This window comes from Epargyreus clarus, unplaced genomic scaffold (genome assembly GCF_041222505.1).
Source record: "Epargyreus clarus isolate Ecla_fem2 unplaced genomic scaffold, WU_Ecla_fem_2.2 ptg000005l, whole genome shotgun sequence".
NCBI classification, from domain to species: domain Eukaryota; kingdom Metazoa; phylum Arthropoda; class Insecta; order Lepidoptera; family Hesperiidae; genus Epargyreus; species Epargyreus clarus.
This window is the reverse complement of record NW_027332213.1, coordinates 13,991,400-14,009,162: the sequence shown is the minus strand read 5'-3', so window position 1 is coordinate 14,009,162 and position 17,763 is coordinate 13,991,400. Positions and strand designations below refer to the sequence as shown.

Genomic DNA, 17,763 nt, shown 5'->3' with positions numbered 1-17,763 from the left:
CACAGGGGTAACAACGCACCTATGGCCAACCTCAGGCAGAACTAATTAATCTATCTGGAGTATGTTACAGATGTCTATCGCCTCTATCTGTGGCAGCCACACATGTGGACTGTATGCTTGCTATTTTTAGGGTATTACCCAAAGGGTAAAACGGAACTCTATTTAGTATTAATTAAAATTGACTGATTGAAATGAAAATATTTTTTTGTATTTCTTCCAGTGTGCAACCTGATAGTGCACGAGCGATGTGTGGAGCAGGTGGTAACGCCGTGCTGCGGGGTGGCGCCGAGCCTCATCAAGGTAATTAAACAATTCTTTATTAATTTTTATTTTTTACAAATTTAACAATATATCTGTTTACTTATTAGCCCCTTTTAAATGAATGCTTCCCTAAAATTGTTCTTAAATCGTCTTGAAGGTTTAGTTTACGTTGTTTAGGGAACTTCAATGTATAATTTTGCAATTTTAGATGTAAACGTTCAAATTATTCACTGTCCACACGAAGAAGGTGATTGTGTCCGTCAGTATATTATTTTATTAAGCGTATTTATCTATTATCCGTGCTAATAACTTTAAACGAAATTATCTGAAATCAGGATCTTCTCAAAGTCGCATGAACTACATTAAATTGTGTGTTCGAGGACTGTAGGTACTAATCCATCTTTGAACTTGTAACAGACTTGGTCATACTAATTAGTAGAATACTAATAAACGAATGATGACAATGATGAACATAATTGGTCACCTAATCAAGTGGCGTCCGACTATTTTCTTCTGATCATTAATTGAATTTGTCTTCGAGCACTTCATGAGTCTTTTTGCCGAAGATCAATCAATTCAAAGTAGAGTTCATTCAATTCCTAAGCTAAATGATTTATTTTCTTTACGTTAGTAAAGATAGTAGAAACTAAAATGGTTTGACGGGTAACACTGTTACGCCAATTTCTAGCGTGAAGATGATCGTGCGTTTTTAGTGTAAAGATGTGAATGACAGATGACTTACATATGAACAAACAAACAAACGCTTTCTACACTCACAGCCCCACACTAGGATTCCCTGTATCGTGAGTGCCATGGACACACACATAGACAAATACACAAACACCCAGACCCAGAAACAGAAATCTAAATTCATCATTTAGATATCCGTCTGGCCGGGGATCGAACCCGGGACCCTCTGCGTGTCAGACCGGTATGGTGACCGCTCCGCCACGCGGGTCGTCACCTTTTTATTCTTCAAGATGTGGAGATGAGGCCACCTTTTTAGTCTTCAAGAGTGACAATACATCTATGATTGGCTTCAGGTAGAATCCCTGATCCATATGAAATTACTCACGGATGTCCACGGGCGGCAGTATTTCTCTATTCTATAAGAATCATAAAGTCACATTCCTACGGTTACTTCACACTCTATCTTAATTATATTCATTTGATACATGGAGAGGCCTCACATCCACACCGCAATCATCCATACTGTATACAGGAACAGTAGCTCTATACTATAATACAAAGGATAATTAATATGATCGTATGGATTGTTGTATGCGTCTTTGGTCACCCTATCATATAAATCTGCCATTATCAAAGGTCGATGCCTGCGTAGTATATAATATAATAATAAAACTAATGCGTTACATAATTATTATGGTGATAATAGTTGAAGGTGATAGAACTCATTGTGGTTCAACTCCGGAGGGACCACCACCACACAATTTCTGCCTAATAACAGAAGCGTTGAGCACTACTGTGTACTGCATTGAAAATTGTGAACATAATTTCCTGAGAAATTCCAACGTACACATCAGGTAGGAATCTAAAACCTACGGTTGTGCAGATAAGACGGCCTGATGAAAAAATACTGCTGGAAACCACAAAATTGGCACTTATTTGCCGTGGATAAATTATCATTCTATTCAAAATTCAGAGTGCTTAGGGCTGGTCTGAATTCCTCGTCAAATTATGTTTCCTTTGAAAAATCATAGATCTAGGAGATTTGAACCTCAGGTCCCCTGATTAAGACGCTAAGATTCAACCAGTAGCACTACCTCATATACAGTAAAGTGTCCATCACTAATGTTGCCGTTTGTTTCAGAACCCAGTGGCTCACTGTTGGTCAGAGCCAACATACCACAAACGGAAGCACTGCACAGTCTGCCGGAAACGGCTCGACGAAATGCCGGCTTTACATTGTATGAGTAAGTATCACTTTCATTATATTTCCTTTTAAAGGTGGTTTGATATATATTTTTGCCTAGTATCTAAAGGCCACCGTCGTGGCATGTTGTTTTATAAAGTTTATTTTGTGTATAGCACTTGATTATTTATAATTTATATATGAGCATATCAGATTTAGTAATACAATTTAGTAATAAAGCGGTTTGCGTTAGTGGAATGGGTCGCTTAGTTAGTGCGAAATTTATAATACATTTTTTGGGGCTTTTACGAGAAAAGCTTTATTTTATTTTATATATTTTGTCTGATCTTTAAAAGTAAAAATAAATAATAATAGACATTAATATGACACTACGAAATATCTTGTAGCAATCATTTATGTTGTTATTTATTTAGGCATACAAACAGCAGACATAACAATTTCAACACAATGTATGTACCCTATATACATACGGGGTACCCAATTTTATTTGTACCAGAGATCGTCAATGCACTAATTAGTCTTGGTGCGATCCAATTGCAAAATTTCGGTGCTCTGTAGGAATTTGGGTCAGTGAAAAAAACGTCGTTAAGCTTTACTTTTAGTTTTAATACTAACGCTAATTTTTTTAGCTCAGCCAATTGTCTATTTAAAGTTCGCCGAATTTTTCTTTACTTTGCCACGATCGATTGGACTTATTGCCGCATTCAACGTATTGACTAGGTACCCCTGATCATGATCAATACCCATCGTTACAAATTACAATAACCCTCTTCTTAACATTAATAGACGGCCTCTAGTCATTTTCTTTCATTATGTGTTAAAAATCATTGGGAAAGGGAAACCGTCAATTGCCATAACTATTGTACCGGGACGGTAACTCCATGATCTGCTGATCTGTGGCGGAAATTTGACCACCAGGTCGTGGATCATCCGTCTCGCTACTGTATCACTTCAATTACTAATGAAAGAAAAAATAGAGAAATTGCAAAGCAAACGAAGAGAGAAGAAATTGAGAGAAGAACTCAAGATATATTTTGTTTTAATAATATTACTTAAGTAGTAAAATGGGAAAAGTTATACATAGAATTAATCATTAGGATTAAAATGACAGAACTCTCTTGGGCGACCACTGCAATACCACCGTCGTACTTGTTTCTGCCATATAAAATCATCAATGTGCGAACAAATCTGTGTTTTGTTTGAAGTATGGTTAAGCAGATATACACGACTACATTGTCATATGCAATAGCTAGCTAATAGTACAATTTATTTATTATTTTGATATAGTTTCAAATCAAATTTAATTTCAACTTTATTTTTGTTCTTGTACAAAGCATGGAACGTGCGGTAAACGTGTATATGGTAATAAATAATTAACTAAGTAGTTGATTATATCGCTAGACCTATTTATATTATAGTAGATATAAACAGTGTGCCTTTTTGTAACTAACTTGTGCGTAAAAAAAATGAAAATGATTTTTGAGTAATCTTTAAGTAGTTTCAATATGCCCTCTTCTCAAAATGATATCCAACAGCCATAAATTACTTTGTTTAGATGACTGAATGTAGTACTGCTTTGATTATAAGCTAGAAGTGCACTATTCTAAGAAGACAAATATATTTACAGGTAATATTAAAATTTATTAAATATTTAGAGTTATTATTATTTGTTAGCTGAAGGTGATTGTCTTGCTCTATATGCATATTCTTGTCCTTGACCCCAAACAGCTGACAATAATAAATTGACTGAATAAAACAATTGCCCTTTACGTGTGAGATGTCGCGCGTTTGGTTGATGCTACGATGGATACTTTTATTGTAAGATATAGGTACATCAGAAACACAGACTTTGATGTTAAGATGAAAAGATTTTCCAGTAATGAAAAAAATATTTAAAAATTCAAACTTATTACATACCTCTTAATTGGTAAATTCTAATTAAGTATGTATTGCGATTAAATGCAGTTGTCAAAGTTTTACTTCTTTCAATTTTATGCTTCAAAATCACAGTACAGTTTTAATTTTTTATCTATCCGTACGTAGTTTTTATACTTAATATTTTAATTGTAAAATGTTTGATTGTACAAAATGTATCTATGAACATGCTAGGTTCAGTCGCTCGCTCTAAACTTTATGTAATGTAATTTAAAGAATAATAAAATAATCTACTTTAATCCGTAACATTATCATTCTATTCTAATAAACAACAAAACGTGTAATTGTACTTTTCATTCTAGTTTGTGAATACTACGTCCACGGAGAATGCGTGGACTTCGCAGCGGCGGACTGCAAGGAGAACGCGACGTACTGCGCGGGCAGCGAGCCGCGGCACGTGCACCACTGGCGCGAGGGCAACCTGCCCGCCAACTCCAAGTGCTCGGTGTGCCGCCGCGCCTGCTGGTCCGCGGAGTGCCTCACGGGGTACCGCTGCGAGTGGTGCGGCAATACGGTCAGTGACGTGGTTAAAGCACAACCGTATAAAACGTTACCTTTAAGATTGAGTAACATTGACTTTGCCTTAGCATTGACTTTGTCATTTATATATTTTCTCTTTTAATTTAAATAATCAGGTTTAATAATTAATTTAGGTACATTAACCCGGGAAAAGCACGACTGATGCACTATATACGGATTTTTAGTTCAACAAGTGCCTGTGGCATCGGCTATATAGCAAAAACAACGAGCATTTGACGTTTGTTTTTTTTTGTCTTGCAAAAAGAATGTTGATTGTAATAGTTTATTAAATGAATATTACATTCACCTGTTTAGTGTCACGCCGGTTGCCGTGCCCTAATACCGGAAGAATGCAACTTCGGGATGCTGCAGCCGATCTTCCTGCCGCCGTCCGCGGTGTCGATACCGCGCACGGAGGTGCCCATGGAGGCGATCATCGGCGTGCACGTCCGGCCGCCGCCGTCGCAGCGGGACTTCGGCTGCCGTAAGTGTCTGTTTCGCAGCGTCCGCACCGCTCGAGCCCCGCACATGTGCCTGTCGCGGGCACATGTGCGCGGCGGCGGGCGGCGGTGTGAGCGGTGTGTTTGGGCAGCGCGCGAGCGCCGCGGCGGGCGCGCGGCGGCGCGGCTGGCGACGCTGGCGCGGCGCCTGCTGCCGGCCGCCTGCAGCCCCCACGCCGGCGCCTCGCCCCCCTACTCCAGAGGTACCCACGCTAGCATGACACGCTTTGCCGAAGTACCCGCCACTAACAAAATAAACTTAAATATATAATTTTAAGCACACTTTTAATAAAATCCAATTAAAGATAAATAAGTACTACATTAAACATGGTTGAAGGTCATTCGGCAAAGTTCATAAAGAAGCTTTCTAATGAAATCAAGTATAACTAAAAATCTAAAAATCATAAACAATATAAGCCGTCCATCCATTTTCCGAAATAGGCTAGTTTACAATTAAACAGAAAAAAAAACAATTACTCTCCTTTTAAAAAACACTATATTGTTTTAAACTTAATAAAATGGCAGACACTGAAAATAAATTACGTAACAAGAAAAATCCTGAATTTTAAGTTCCATTTTATTCAGAAAATGGATAAGGACGCTTAAATTAGCCGTGAGCTATTTAATCAATACTAAATAAATAAACGCCATCTATCTTTTACTATCTATATATGCTCTAGTAGATTTGATGCTTCTGCTTACCTTTTACTCACCCACTTCTCTACTCCACTACACACGAACACTCACTACACTATTGATTATTTAAAAATCAAAACTATAGTATTTCACGTATTTTCATACTAAGAGAACAGCATTATGCAACACAACAACATTAAAAGATTACAATCATATGACAATTTAAGTATAAATGACACTTGTGCAATAAATTGCACTAAATTGGAGGTTATTAATAAATTACTTTAATACAATAAAATTTCATGTCAGCGTAATTATTTATGAACTAAACAATATTTATTCCAGTACCTTTTCTGTACAAGGATACATATTACATTTTTCATTTACGCTTCATAATCGTTCTACACGATCTTCGAACTTAATTTCACGTCTTTAAATTTCTCAGTCGTTCATTTTCTTTCTGAATTTATATATTATACTCTGGAGAGGCGCGCAGCTGAAGGATACTCATGATGCAGTATTCCAACAGTAATAAGGTAACACACACATCTCCACAATTAATAATATAACCATTAACATACTTACCCATTTGTTGCTATGCAGTCGCCAATAGATGACGTCTTTACGCACTGACGTCGGAAAAACGAAAATACTGTGCAAAAAATACTGTTATACATTATACACCAGCATTCTATGTATTTTTAGTTTCCAGTAAATTAATTTGCTTTAATTGTATGTCAGTGTGTAAAGATATTGTACGTAAATCAACCCCTATACCGAGACAAAGGATTGGTTTCAAAAACGCTATAGTTCGTGTTAAAAGTGTGATATAATAATAATATATGTTTGACATATTGTGTGTTGTTTTATTTTGATTTTAAGTGATTTGAATGTTTTAAAGTGTTTGTGTATATTAGATAATGCAGAGTGTATATAATTTTAATCTTATCGATTTAATAAAGAAGTATGAGAAATACCGCTGTATTTCTGATATTTCTGGGTTTTGCAACAAAAAGACCGCGTTGTTTTGTAACGAAGTTAATTTAACAAATTGTGTTTATTTATTTTCAAATTAAGCATGTTAAAATAAAATGCGAACTTTCCCTTTTGAGGATAGAAACCCGTTCCAGCAGTGGGACTAAAAGGGCCATAATTTTTTTTGTCATAACTAAAACTAAATAACCGTATTAAACACCCAAATTTATTACTTGTCCCCTACGTATTGACTGTATCAAACCAACTGACACAAATTTCAGGCAATTCAAAAACTATATTTAACGAGCAATTCTCCAGGTAATTTTAAAACGTTTCAATTTTATTTCATCGGCTAAATTAACCCGAGTACTGCTCTAGGGGTTGCAAATTAACGAGTATTGTGAAAAGCGTGACGTAATCATGCATAATGCATGGAATTATCGCGTTAAGCTCCCTTGGCACGTTTTCGCGTGCGAATATGCAAGGGTGCATGCATAGGTCTTTATACATTGTGAATGGGATATATTTTGCAATAATACTGTTATAGGTAAAGCCCGTGTGGCTTATTTCAATATTTTTTATAACAACAAAATGACAAACTCAAGTATGCCGATAATTTTCCACTTAAAGAAGATGTTTCAATTTCGACTTATACTTAAATATGTGGCAAAATAATAATCAAATATTTTATGACAAAGAGACAACGAATAGTTTCGAAGTTTAGCAATTAGCAGGAGAAAACTAGCTAATTCTAAATCATACCTAAATACATTTTTATACAAATTACAAACCGTCATTCTATTTGACGTGACGCATATAACGTCCATCGACCAAAATAGTCTGCAAGTTGTATGTCACTCGTAACTCGTAAGATCGATAAGTGGGCCCGTTGTGGGGGTCGGGGGGGCGCATGTGAGCGGTGTGGGTGTTGCAGCTCGCAGCGTGAGCGAGGAGTTCAGCTCGGGCTGCGAGGGCCGCTCGGGCTCCGGCGGCGGCTCCACCGGCGCGCCCGCGGACCAGGACCACCGGCCCGACCACAAGCAACATCGGGACAGGACGCCGGATGATAGGGATGAAGGTATGTAGCTGGGGTTTAGTTGTACGGAAATGTTCAGCGAATTTGTTAATGTTTTATATTACAATCGATGGGCAGCGAAGCAATAGGATCTGTTATTTAAGATAGCACCTAGTTTATTAATATTTTTTTAAATTAAAATTACCTTTAATTTGCCAACATTATGTAACACTGATGGCAAAAATTTTGCGTGCAAACCACTTATAGAAAAAATCAAGCAGATAAGGAACCTACACACGCTGTAGATACGAGTATTTAGTGAAATACAGTATCTCGTAAAGTAATATAAGCAATGTGGTGATAGAATCTTCGGTTCGGACTTTAGTTAGATTCGGACGAACACCACCTTGCTACCACCGTTACACTTATTTCTACCGTGAAACAGTTCTATGTTGGTAGAGTGTGACGTGCCAGCTCACTTACATACTAGGCGACTATCTATCTAGGAGTAGCAACGCATCTATGATCAGCTTAAGATAGATTGCCTGTTCTATATGGAGTTGTTTGCTGATGTCCATGGCAGTGACCATTTTCCATGTGGTGACTGCTCGTTTGTTATTTCATTCTCACAACATTTGTCACAGAGGTAGTAAAAGTGTACGACGGCGAGGCGGCGTGGTCCCGGCGGCTGTACCGGCCAGTGGTGGTGCGCCGCACGTGGGGCGAGCGCGAGCTGGTCGCGGCGGCGCTGCGGGCGTTCCACGTGGCGCGCGACCCCGACCAGTTCGAGCTGACCGACGCGTTGGCTGACGACGAGCCGCCGCTCCGGGACCCCTCGCCGTTGGGGCGGGTCACGCGCCTGCCTAACAAGCGGCCCGCGCTGTTCTTGCGGTTCAAGTAAGTGCTACTCTTAATACTTTACCGGGTGTGCAGTAAGCAAAACGCTATATAGTTTTTGTATAACGGCAATTGCTGTAGCAATTTCTTTTGTAAGTGTTTTGATGTGTATTCCAACGTAGTCTCAGGGTAACGCTTCCTCAAAAGGTAAAGTGAGGATAGTTGATTCACACACCTTCCAGAATACATTATACAAAGATATCAGGTACTAGAAGCTTTCCCGCGAAGATGCTTCACCGTTAAACTATCTTCATTTCTAAGTATTTATTCCAAGTCAAGTGGAAGGTGCCCACTCTTCGAAGAATTAAACATATTTTCCTAGTATTCATATTGAAGATGGAAGACTGAATTTATGTCAACCGCTGCTTCCATTTTATCAAGCTCTTCGAAGACAAGAATACGTTTACGTCAAAATTACAAAATATTATCTGTGAATCATCGAGCATAAAGTGTGTGTTGGTAATATAGTCAAGGGTACACTAGTACCTACATACCTACTCTTATGGTAACAGAGAGGCAGAGACGGGCGGCGGCGAGGTGCGCGTGTACCCGGGCCGCGTGGCGGGCGCGGGCGACGCGTTCGTGACGGTGCCGTGCTCGGGCCAGCAGTGCGTGCCCGACCTCATGGCGGCCGCGCTCGAGCGCTTCGGCCTCGACCCCACGCACGCCGCCAACGACTACCGCTGCTCGGAGATCCTGCTTGACCGCGGTGGTAAGTTACACCTATACCTGACGTACCGACCATGCGATGTTGTGGAAACACAGAGAAATAGTTATGTGACAGAAACGAGCGACACATTCAGAAATCCAACTTGAGGGGGACACCTTCAAAAGTTATCCGATACCATCGGAGCGACTTCGGATTATATAGTATTTTTCCCACTAAATCCCAACTTTCGATGACCCTCCTCGGCTCTACATGGGGAACCCTGAGATCTCCAATGGAACCCTAGCGGCGTCCTCCGAACACGGTGTCCCTATCGATTGCTTTGCCAAGCCGAGTGTTTACGCTCACGCTTTACCACATCTACGGGTGTTTAGGACGTTATGCCATAAATAACGTCGTCCTTCATTTCTGGACACCCCCTTTTTTTCGCCTCTTACGACACTCAGGGCATCAATACTACCATAATCTCTTTCCAATTGGAGAATTGAAGTACAAATAGCAATTTGTACGTAGTGTCCGAGCGCGTGCTGGAGGAGGAGGAGCGTCCGTGGCGCATCGTGGTGCGGCTGGCGCGCGAGTCCGTGCGGCGCATGGAGCTGGCGCGCTTCTACCTGCAGCCGCGCCGCGACCCGCACGGGCCCACGCTCGCGCTGTTCGTCGCCTCGCTGCCGCCCGGCCTCTCCGAGCGCAACTACGAGAACATCCTCGTCGAGTTCCTCGGGACCGGTTAGTAAACACACACACTATACATATATCTGATATTTACAAATATCTGATCATTAAAATAGTGAACACATTACTCGCGGATATACACAACCTATTCTTATCTGACTTTTTCTTAAAATATCCAATCATTAAAATACCCTCATCCGTAGTCTTGCGCATATAGGATATTTTTGCAGCGAATTACGGTAGTTTAAGAAATCGAAAACATTAGTATTTTAAATTGGTACAAAAACATTTTCAACTACAAGTTCTATGGTTTTCTTCTAAATCAACTGTTTTAAATACCTACTTTTAGTTCTCAAAATGACCTTTAATAAATACAACAACTTACAAATACAACAACAATACAATCATACCGTCTTTGAAACATAGAATACACGATAAAAGTAACATATTGTTCGGTAAACAGAGAACAAGTTCACATCGATCGGGCCGATCTACTACGAGTACGGCTCGATGGTCATCACGTACGAGGACGCCAACAAGGCGGTGCAGGCGCTGTACGCGCTCAGAGAGGCCAAATATGAAGATAAGCATTTATTAGGTAAGTTAACTAACGAACATCAAAAGATGGATGAAGATTGTTTAAAAATACACCATAAATGTAACGGCTCACAAATGTAACGTAACAGATGGATGAAAGCTGTTCAAAAATGGACCAAAAGTGTAATAGTGTAGCAATACAGGTGGTAAAATCCCCATTTTTTTCAAGTCTCATCACAGAGAAATATGCAACAATTATTAACACTTCAAATTGAAGATATTTTTTTTCGTCTTCCAATCAATGAAAAAATCAGCTATTAACCCCTAGTAAGAGGAACATTAGGTATTTTCAGGGTAAAAGGTACCATGAATATATTGCATGGATAAAACAGCTCGCGATTTCTCGACAAAGGTCATAACTTGCACTAACAAGTGGCCCAATCTGTCTGTCAGTGATGTTGCTGCCCAGCATCGAACCCTCGATGGTCCCGGCGGGCGTGAAGCCGCTGCTGGTGTTCGTCAATGTCAAGTCGGGCGGCTGCCAGGGCTTCCAGCTCATCTCCTCCTTCCGCAAACTCCTCAACCCCTACCAGGTCTTCGACTTGGAGAACGGCGGTCCTTTGCCCGGGTAAGTCTTCCTTGGATGTTTTCTACTCAGCCTAAAGTTTCCCTGCAGCAAGTTGCAATACTGAAACTATGAACTATTACAATAAATTACAATAATTAAATACAATTTTGAAAAAATAAATAAGTGTTCATCATATCTTTCAGGGCATGTTGATAATATTCGAGCTCATTTCTAGATATCTCATTTCATCTATTATCCATACTTACTACTTTCTTAGGTAAGTTGCAGAAAAGGAAAACCGTATTTCTTGAATCATTTTGGGTAATTTCTTTATATTTTTAGGTATTAACTGTAAATAAAATACATACTCGATTCCTTTTCATATACTATGACGGTGAAGAGTATACAACTGAGACCCAACATTTCGCCATAACTTTTTATATAGAAAACCCTAAACCTTCGAACAACCAGTAGCACCTATACCTATTGTGTCAGGTTGTACGTGTTCCGCCACATCCCGAACTACAAGATCCTGGTGTGCGGCGGCGACGGCACCATCGGCTGGGTGCTTCAGTGCCTCGACAACGTGGGCCAGGACTCCCAGTGCTCCAACCCGCCCTGCGCCATCGTGCCGCTTGGCACTGGTGTGTACAACTTTTGTGAATACTTCTAATCTGGCTTTTGTATCTTACTCTTCAAGTGATCCAATTTTGGTCACCAAACTTAAGGATTAAGTTGATGAAAATGCGGCAAGAGATATAGATAATCTCTTTCTTTCTCAAACCTCAAATAGATTACAATATTAAGTAGTTGAATTGAATGCTAGACTACAAAATACAAAACCAGAAAGTCTAACCATGAATACAATGTTCTAATTGGAAGTTTAATCTGATTCTGTAGAAGCTATGGCGCATTAAACCACGAACTTCAATGTTCCACATCCTCAAAGGGTAAGCCCCATTGCTCCGAAAAGTGTCCGGACAAACGTCAGAGACATTTTATTCCAGAACGGTTTTATTCCGGACATATCGCTAACTTTCAGCGCACCTTGTTGATTCGTCAACTCAGACTATGCCACTGCTTTAAGACCTCACTTCCTAATATAGCTACATCCACGACATTGGCAGATCGACATATAAACTTTCCACACTTTCATAGATAAGAAAGTTGAAAGTATGGCTTCTTTCTTAGGCAATGACTTAGCGCGGGTGCTCCGCTGGGGCTCCGGGTACACGGGCTACGAGGACCCGCTGTCGCTGCTGCGTGACGTCATCGACGCGGAGGAGATCCGCCTCGACCGCTGGACCGTGGTGTTCCACCCCGAGGACAAGCAGGACGAGCCCAAGGAGGTCTCCAAACAGCTGCCAGGTATACAAATACACTACCTACATTGTTAAAAAATTGCACTAGTGAGGTTTATTTAAGTTCTTGTAACAAAAATACATTTTTTGGAATTGTAGAGTTACACCAATTTACCCATCTGTCTAAATACCATGATTATATTAAAATGTTATTTTTAATAAAAAATACAGTACGACTTTTTCATTTTCATATTTCATTAAAATTGTAGAGTCGCTTGCACTTCACAAGTTTAATACTTTAACTTAATATTACTATGTTTTAAAGTTCTTCGAAATTTATGTCTATTTGAAAGTATGTTTTCAATAACTGCTTAAACGTTTTTGTTCAAATTGTCGGTTCCCAGGCTCGCAGAGTGAAGATAACTCACAAATTCTAGTCATGAATAATTACTTCGGTATAGGAATAGATGCCGATCTTTGCCTCGACTTCCATAACGCTCGTGAAGAGAATCCTAATAAATTTAATAGCAGGTTCGTAAACACACATTTTGTAATAAATAAGTACATTATATATTTCAAATTCACCTATTTGTAACCTAAGTTGAAATATATGTAATACAGAGTATAAATATAATTAACAATGGAATGACGATAAAGCTTTTGATTTAGGGGATGTCAGATTTGGGCAGTTCATATGTTATTGTTGTTGTTTCCAAATTGTTTAGGCATCTGTACTGGCCTATGATCCAGTGTATTGGTTATCGAAATTAAATCTCATCTGTTCATTTAAATGTAAATTAGGGACAATGAAAGAGTAAATTACAACATTAAAGTAATAACAAGAAAACAGTTTAACATTTTAACATTTTCAAAACATCTACAATTTCTAAGTGTTCCCAGAAATTCTTCTGACCATAGACTTTTTACGAATTTTCTTCTACCATTTCTAAGTACTCTTATAAAATTCTTTTTTGACTCTACTATTTATGTGTAGACTTAGAAACAAGGGTGTGTACGTGAAGATGGGGCTGCGCAAGATGGTGGGGCGCAAGATGTGCAAGGACCTGCACAAGGCCGTCAAGCTGGAGGTGGACGGCAAGCCCGTCGAGCTGCCGGCCGTCGAGGGCATCATCATCCTCAACATCCTCAGGTAATCCTGGTTTCAGCATTTAGCAATTAGGGTTGCTTCAACATCCTCAGGTAATGAATGTTTAAGCTTTAGGCAGCAGGATGGGTTGCCTATCTATTGTATTTTAATTTTAGTGCCACAAATATATTATCCTTTTTTGCCTTATAACAAAAGTAGATGGATGAAAAATTCTATGAAATCTTCTGAAGATTGGTCTTTATTAAAGAAAACTTTATCAACCTTTGCATTTTCATATTATGTATTTGACCTTATCATTCTACTTGACATTAGACCTTTGCTGAAGCAAAACCTAATAAAAATGCTTCCTGATTCAAATCCAGCGGCGTATAACGGCCTTCTGCCTTATAAGAGCAATGTCAAGTGCATCTTTGTTAAGTATGGTACGAAAAATAAGTAGGATTACATTCTATTTGGGATTAATTACATTACATTAGGAGCAGTGACATTTAACAATCAGCTGGACCGCTCACTCGTTTGCTATTTCATAAAAATATAAAGTCACTAAAATAACATAACTTTCAAACAACATTTACATTTTCATAAAAAATATAAAATCACAAAGTAATACGAATATCAAAAGATATTTAAATTCTTAGCAATGTTTTCCCACGTGTGCCATCAGCTGGGGCTCCGGCGCCAACCCGTGGGGTCCGGAGAAGGACGACCAGTTCAGCAAGCCCAACCACTGGGACGGCATGCTGGAGGTGGTGGGCGTCACCGGCGTCGTGCACCTCGGCCAGATCCAGTCCGGCCTGCGCAGCGCCATGCGGATAGCACAGGTGACTTACTTGGTGACGACAGATCAGCAGCAGTAGCGGACTAAGCTCATCGGAGGCCCGGGGCGGAGATGTTGAATGAAGCCCCCAGTTTGAAAAGTTCATTTAAAAAGCTTTTACAAATATCTACAGGGGATCTTGTAGACGCATGAAATGTTTTGATTTGAAGGGTTTTGTAAGGTTGTATCAAAGGTGTTTCAACATATTCCTTAGAGGTAGTGACACTTGTATGACCAACTTAAGGTAGAAGTCCTATCCTATCTGGGGTTGATTACAGATCACTTAGCATCAAGTGGATTGCATGCTCCTCGAAACTAAAGTCACGTTTAAATCATACCTATAATGTAAAGTAAACTGTGTTATTAATCATTTATAGCATCAGAATAATATTTAAGTAGTTAGAGAACATTGTGTGTTTGCAGGGGGGTCACATCAAGATCAACCTGAAGAGCGAGATCCCCGTGCAGGTGGACGGCGAGCCGTGGGTGGCGGCGCCCAGCGAGGTGGTCGTGCTCAAGTCCGCGCTCAAGGTACCACCCTCACCACTGCTTACACACACACACATGCACCACATGTACACATATACACATGTACATCCACACACAACCTCTTATGATTGTTAATCATGGCTTGGGTTTAAAGAATCTATTTTTCTCATAAAGACTTACAGTCACTTACATGAGACCAATTATTTAATTCATAGCTAAATATGTTAGTCGTTCGTTTAATGAAGCGGCAGCTACTCATTTAGTTCATTACTTACTTATTATGCTCAGGTAATTATTAGTAATTAGGCTTTCCAAGTAAAACTAGAAATTATTATAAAAATCAAAATCCGATAACTTTAAAATGTAGCCTATGTTACGCCCACAATTTAGACAAACCCAATGACACGTCATCTGTTAAAATCGGTCAAGCCGTTTGGGTTGTAGAGCGTGACAAAGAATGACAAATACTTTCATACGCTCGAAAACATTACCTTCCTCAGGTAAAAAATAAATATCGAATGTCAAATAGTAGCGTTATTGCCGATGAATATTATATATATAGCTATAGTAGGTATATTCGTTTTTAATAGCAATATATTTCAAATATTCATTCAGACTAAAACTGAATCACCATAAGCCTTTTACAAATATATTGTAAAACGAATGTTCACACACAATACTGATATCTTTAACTTTTCCAGAATTTTACACCAACTCTCGGATTCAATGATTTTATTGCTTCAAAGCTTCACTATTTATGTGCACGTGTGTTCGATATAATTGTGTCAGCTTACATCTAAATATTCAGTAAACCCGCTACAATATCAGTAAATGAATACCTGATGTTATATGGTTGCTGCCATCCAAGGATACTTATAAACAACAATTATGACCTCACATCTCACTACTCAAACAACACATCAAAAGAAATTAGATTTCTTGTTAATTTTTTACCCAGCAACATGGACCTACAATTAAAATAACTATCGATTTTACATATTTATTGGCGGTTTTGTGTGAAGTGTATGTAGGTACCTAACTATTTTTAATTAAAAAAAACATTTGCAAGGAAATAGTTTAGAATTCCGTAGCATTAGATATTTTACTTTATTCCTCTTAATTACATTGAATTAAAATACAAAATTAGTAAATGGAAAATAAACAGAATAAAATAAAGATCTAACGTTTACAGGAATACTTTTCTAATAACATTTTTATTAACATGTTTATTAACTTACATTGTATTGTTTGCTTTCTGTGTTATACAGTATAACAGTAACCGCCCCTGTTACTGTTTTACAAAGTAAGATAACGCATTAGAGTAATTAACGCTCAACGAAAATGTTACAATTTCATAATTAGAATCGATTTTATATGCAAAGACTGCATAAAAGTCTATATTGTTACGAATCTGCATTGGAACTTTGTGCGAACGCAACAAAGTATTTAGTCAATGTAGTAGAACAAAAGACTGGTTAACTTCCTTCTTAGGTTTTTATATTCTCAACCTCAATACACCATTTTATTTTTCTCTTGTATACTTAAATTAAATGAAGATAAGTAATAATTTAAGATTTTATTTTAAATTGAGCATTTCGTTGAGCGTTCTTCTACTGTGTCCGTTCCACCCCGAGTTTTGCTCCGGCCGCACTCCATGCAACTCCGCGTTTCACTGCCCACGCCCACGCCCACTGTCTAGCGCTGGTCCGAGGGCTACTTGTGTTGCCCTTAACGCTTCTCAATGTTGTCGGTCAATTTTAACTATTGCATAATGTTAGGATAAGAGACCTTAACGCTTTTGCTGGTGAGCTTTTGAAAAGAGTTTAAATGCATTAAAAATGTGATGGCCACATTTCATTTAATAAATATGGAAGCATATACGCATGAACATTTTGGTTTAAATCGGCTATGATTCATCCTTATGATCATGTTTTATCCCATTTATATGAATTTAGCTCGCTTTCGTTCCGTTTAAAGTACTGTTCAAATGGTTGAATAATAACTTGAGAACCTACTTCAAATTCATTTTATTTTAACACTATGTCGCTTGGGGCCCGAATGACCGCGTCCCCGCACCGCGCTCACACGACCCTTAGATCCATCACTTTGCAAACATAGGTATCTAACAATAAGTGTGTAACTTTACGGGACTTGGGTGTATCCACACGACACGACAATAACGCACAAATATAATAAATGAAGAATATCGAATGAAGTAAAATAGCCGATGAATATATTTCATAATGCTACAAGCTGTATAGACACGTTTCATATGCAAAATTATAGACTTGCTTGCTTATATGCAGGTCAAAGCAGAAGTAGATATTTAAATAATATAGATATAGGACTTTATCAATAAATGATGAATTTCAATAAAGCGCTAAAGCATTTTATGAAACAGTAGCATAACAGTTATGCAATGTACCTCATACAAAAAACTAAATAATTTACTGTTCAACTAACTTAGTATAGACTTTACAAATTTCCAAATAGACTTGTAAGTTTTACTCCTTGTTCAATATGAAGAGAGGGTTAAAAAAATTATAAAACGGCTTTATCGGGATATTGTTTTTACTTATATCATTGTTCATAGATTTGTTACTGTTTCGTAATATATCGTTGCCATTAAAGTTAGCTATGCGTTGTGTCGTGGTGTTCGTGTGGGCACGCCGCGCCATGCCGGTCACCGCCTCCGGCGCCGCTCAGACCGCTTTCAGTGTGCTGTGTGCCTGTGTGTACACGCCGGTCCAGTTCGCAGTGGAACGCGGCCAGAGCCCACTCCGATGCTGATTGGTTGCATACGTTGTGCCTAACGATCTATGTAAATCGAATGTCAAAAATCCGTGTCGAAAGAGCCGAAGCGTGGGACACGTCTCTAAAAACAGATTAAATATAAATAAACACGTTTCCTTGGCCATTTTCGTGTATACAATATAATGATTTTTTTTCTTGACTTGCTTTCCGAGGTCAAA

The 17,763-nt window shown here is 38.8% G+C and overlaps 1 protein-coding gene across 3 annotated transcripts in view; it reads left to right on the top strand.

Annotated features, from left to right (window-relative positions):
- The window catches only part of LOC140742361 (diacylglycerol kinase theta), a 48,815-nt gene that overhangs the window by 30,434 nt on the left and 618 nt on the right, over window positions 1-17,763 (top strand). For all 3 annotated transcript variants that reach the window (XM_073073275.1, XM_073073277.1, XM_073073276.1), the window contains exons 2-17: window positions 221-300; window positions 2,093-2,195; window positions 4,393-4,604; window positions 4,925-5,093; window positions 7,655-7,798; window positions 8,380-8,632; window positions 9,145-9,344; window positions 9,813-10,025; window positions 10,435-10,569; window positions 10,962-11,136; window positions 11,572-11,720; window positions 12,268-12,444; window positions 12,782-12,908; window positions 13,372-13,527; window positions 14,150-14,306; window positions 14,726-14,833. In XM_073073275.1, coding sequence (XP_072929376.1) covers window positions 221-300; window positions 2,093-2,195; window positions 4,393-4,604; window positions 4,925-5,093; window positions 7,655-7,798; window positions 8,380-8,632; window positions 9,145-9,344; window positions 9,813-10,025; window positions 10,435-10,569; window positions 10,962-11,136; window positions 11,572-11,720; window positions 12,268-12,444; window positions 12,782-12,908; window positions 13,372-13,527; window positions 14,150-14,306; window positions 14,726-14,833 — 2,558 coding nt within the window. The remainder of the gene's footprint in view (window positions 1-220; window positions 301-2,092; window positions 2,196-4,392; window positions 4,605-4,924; window positions 5,094-7,654; window positions 7,799-8,379; window positions 8,633-9,144; window positions 9,345-9,812; window positions 10,026-10,434; window positions 10,570-10,961; window positions 11,137-11,571; window positions 11,721-12,267; window positions 12,445-12,781; window positions 12,909-13,371; window positions 13,528-14,149; window positions 14,307-14,725; window positions 14,834-17,763) is intronic.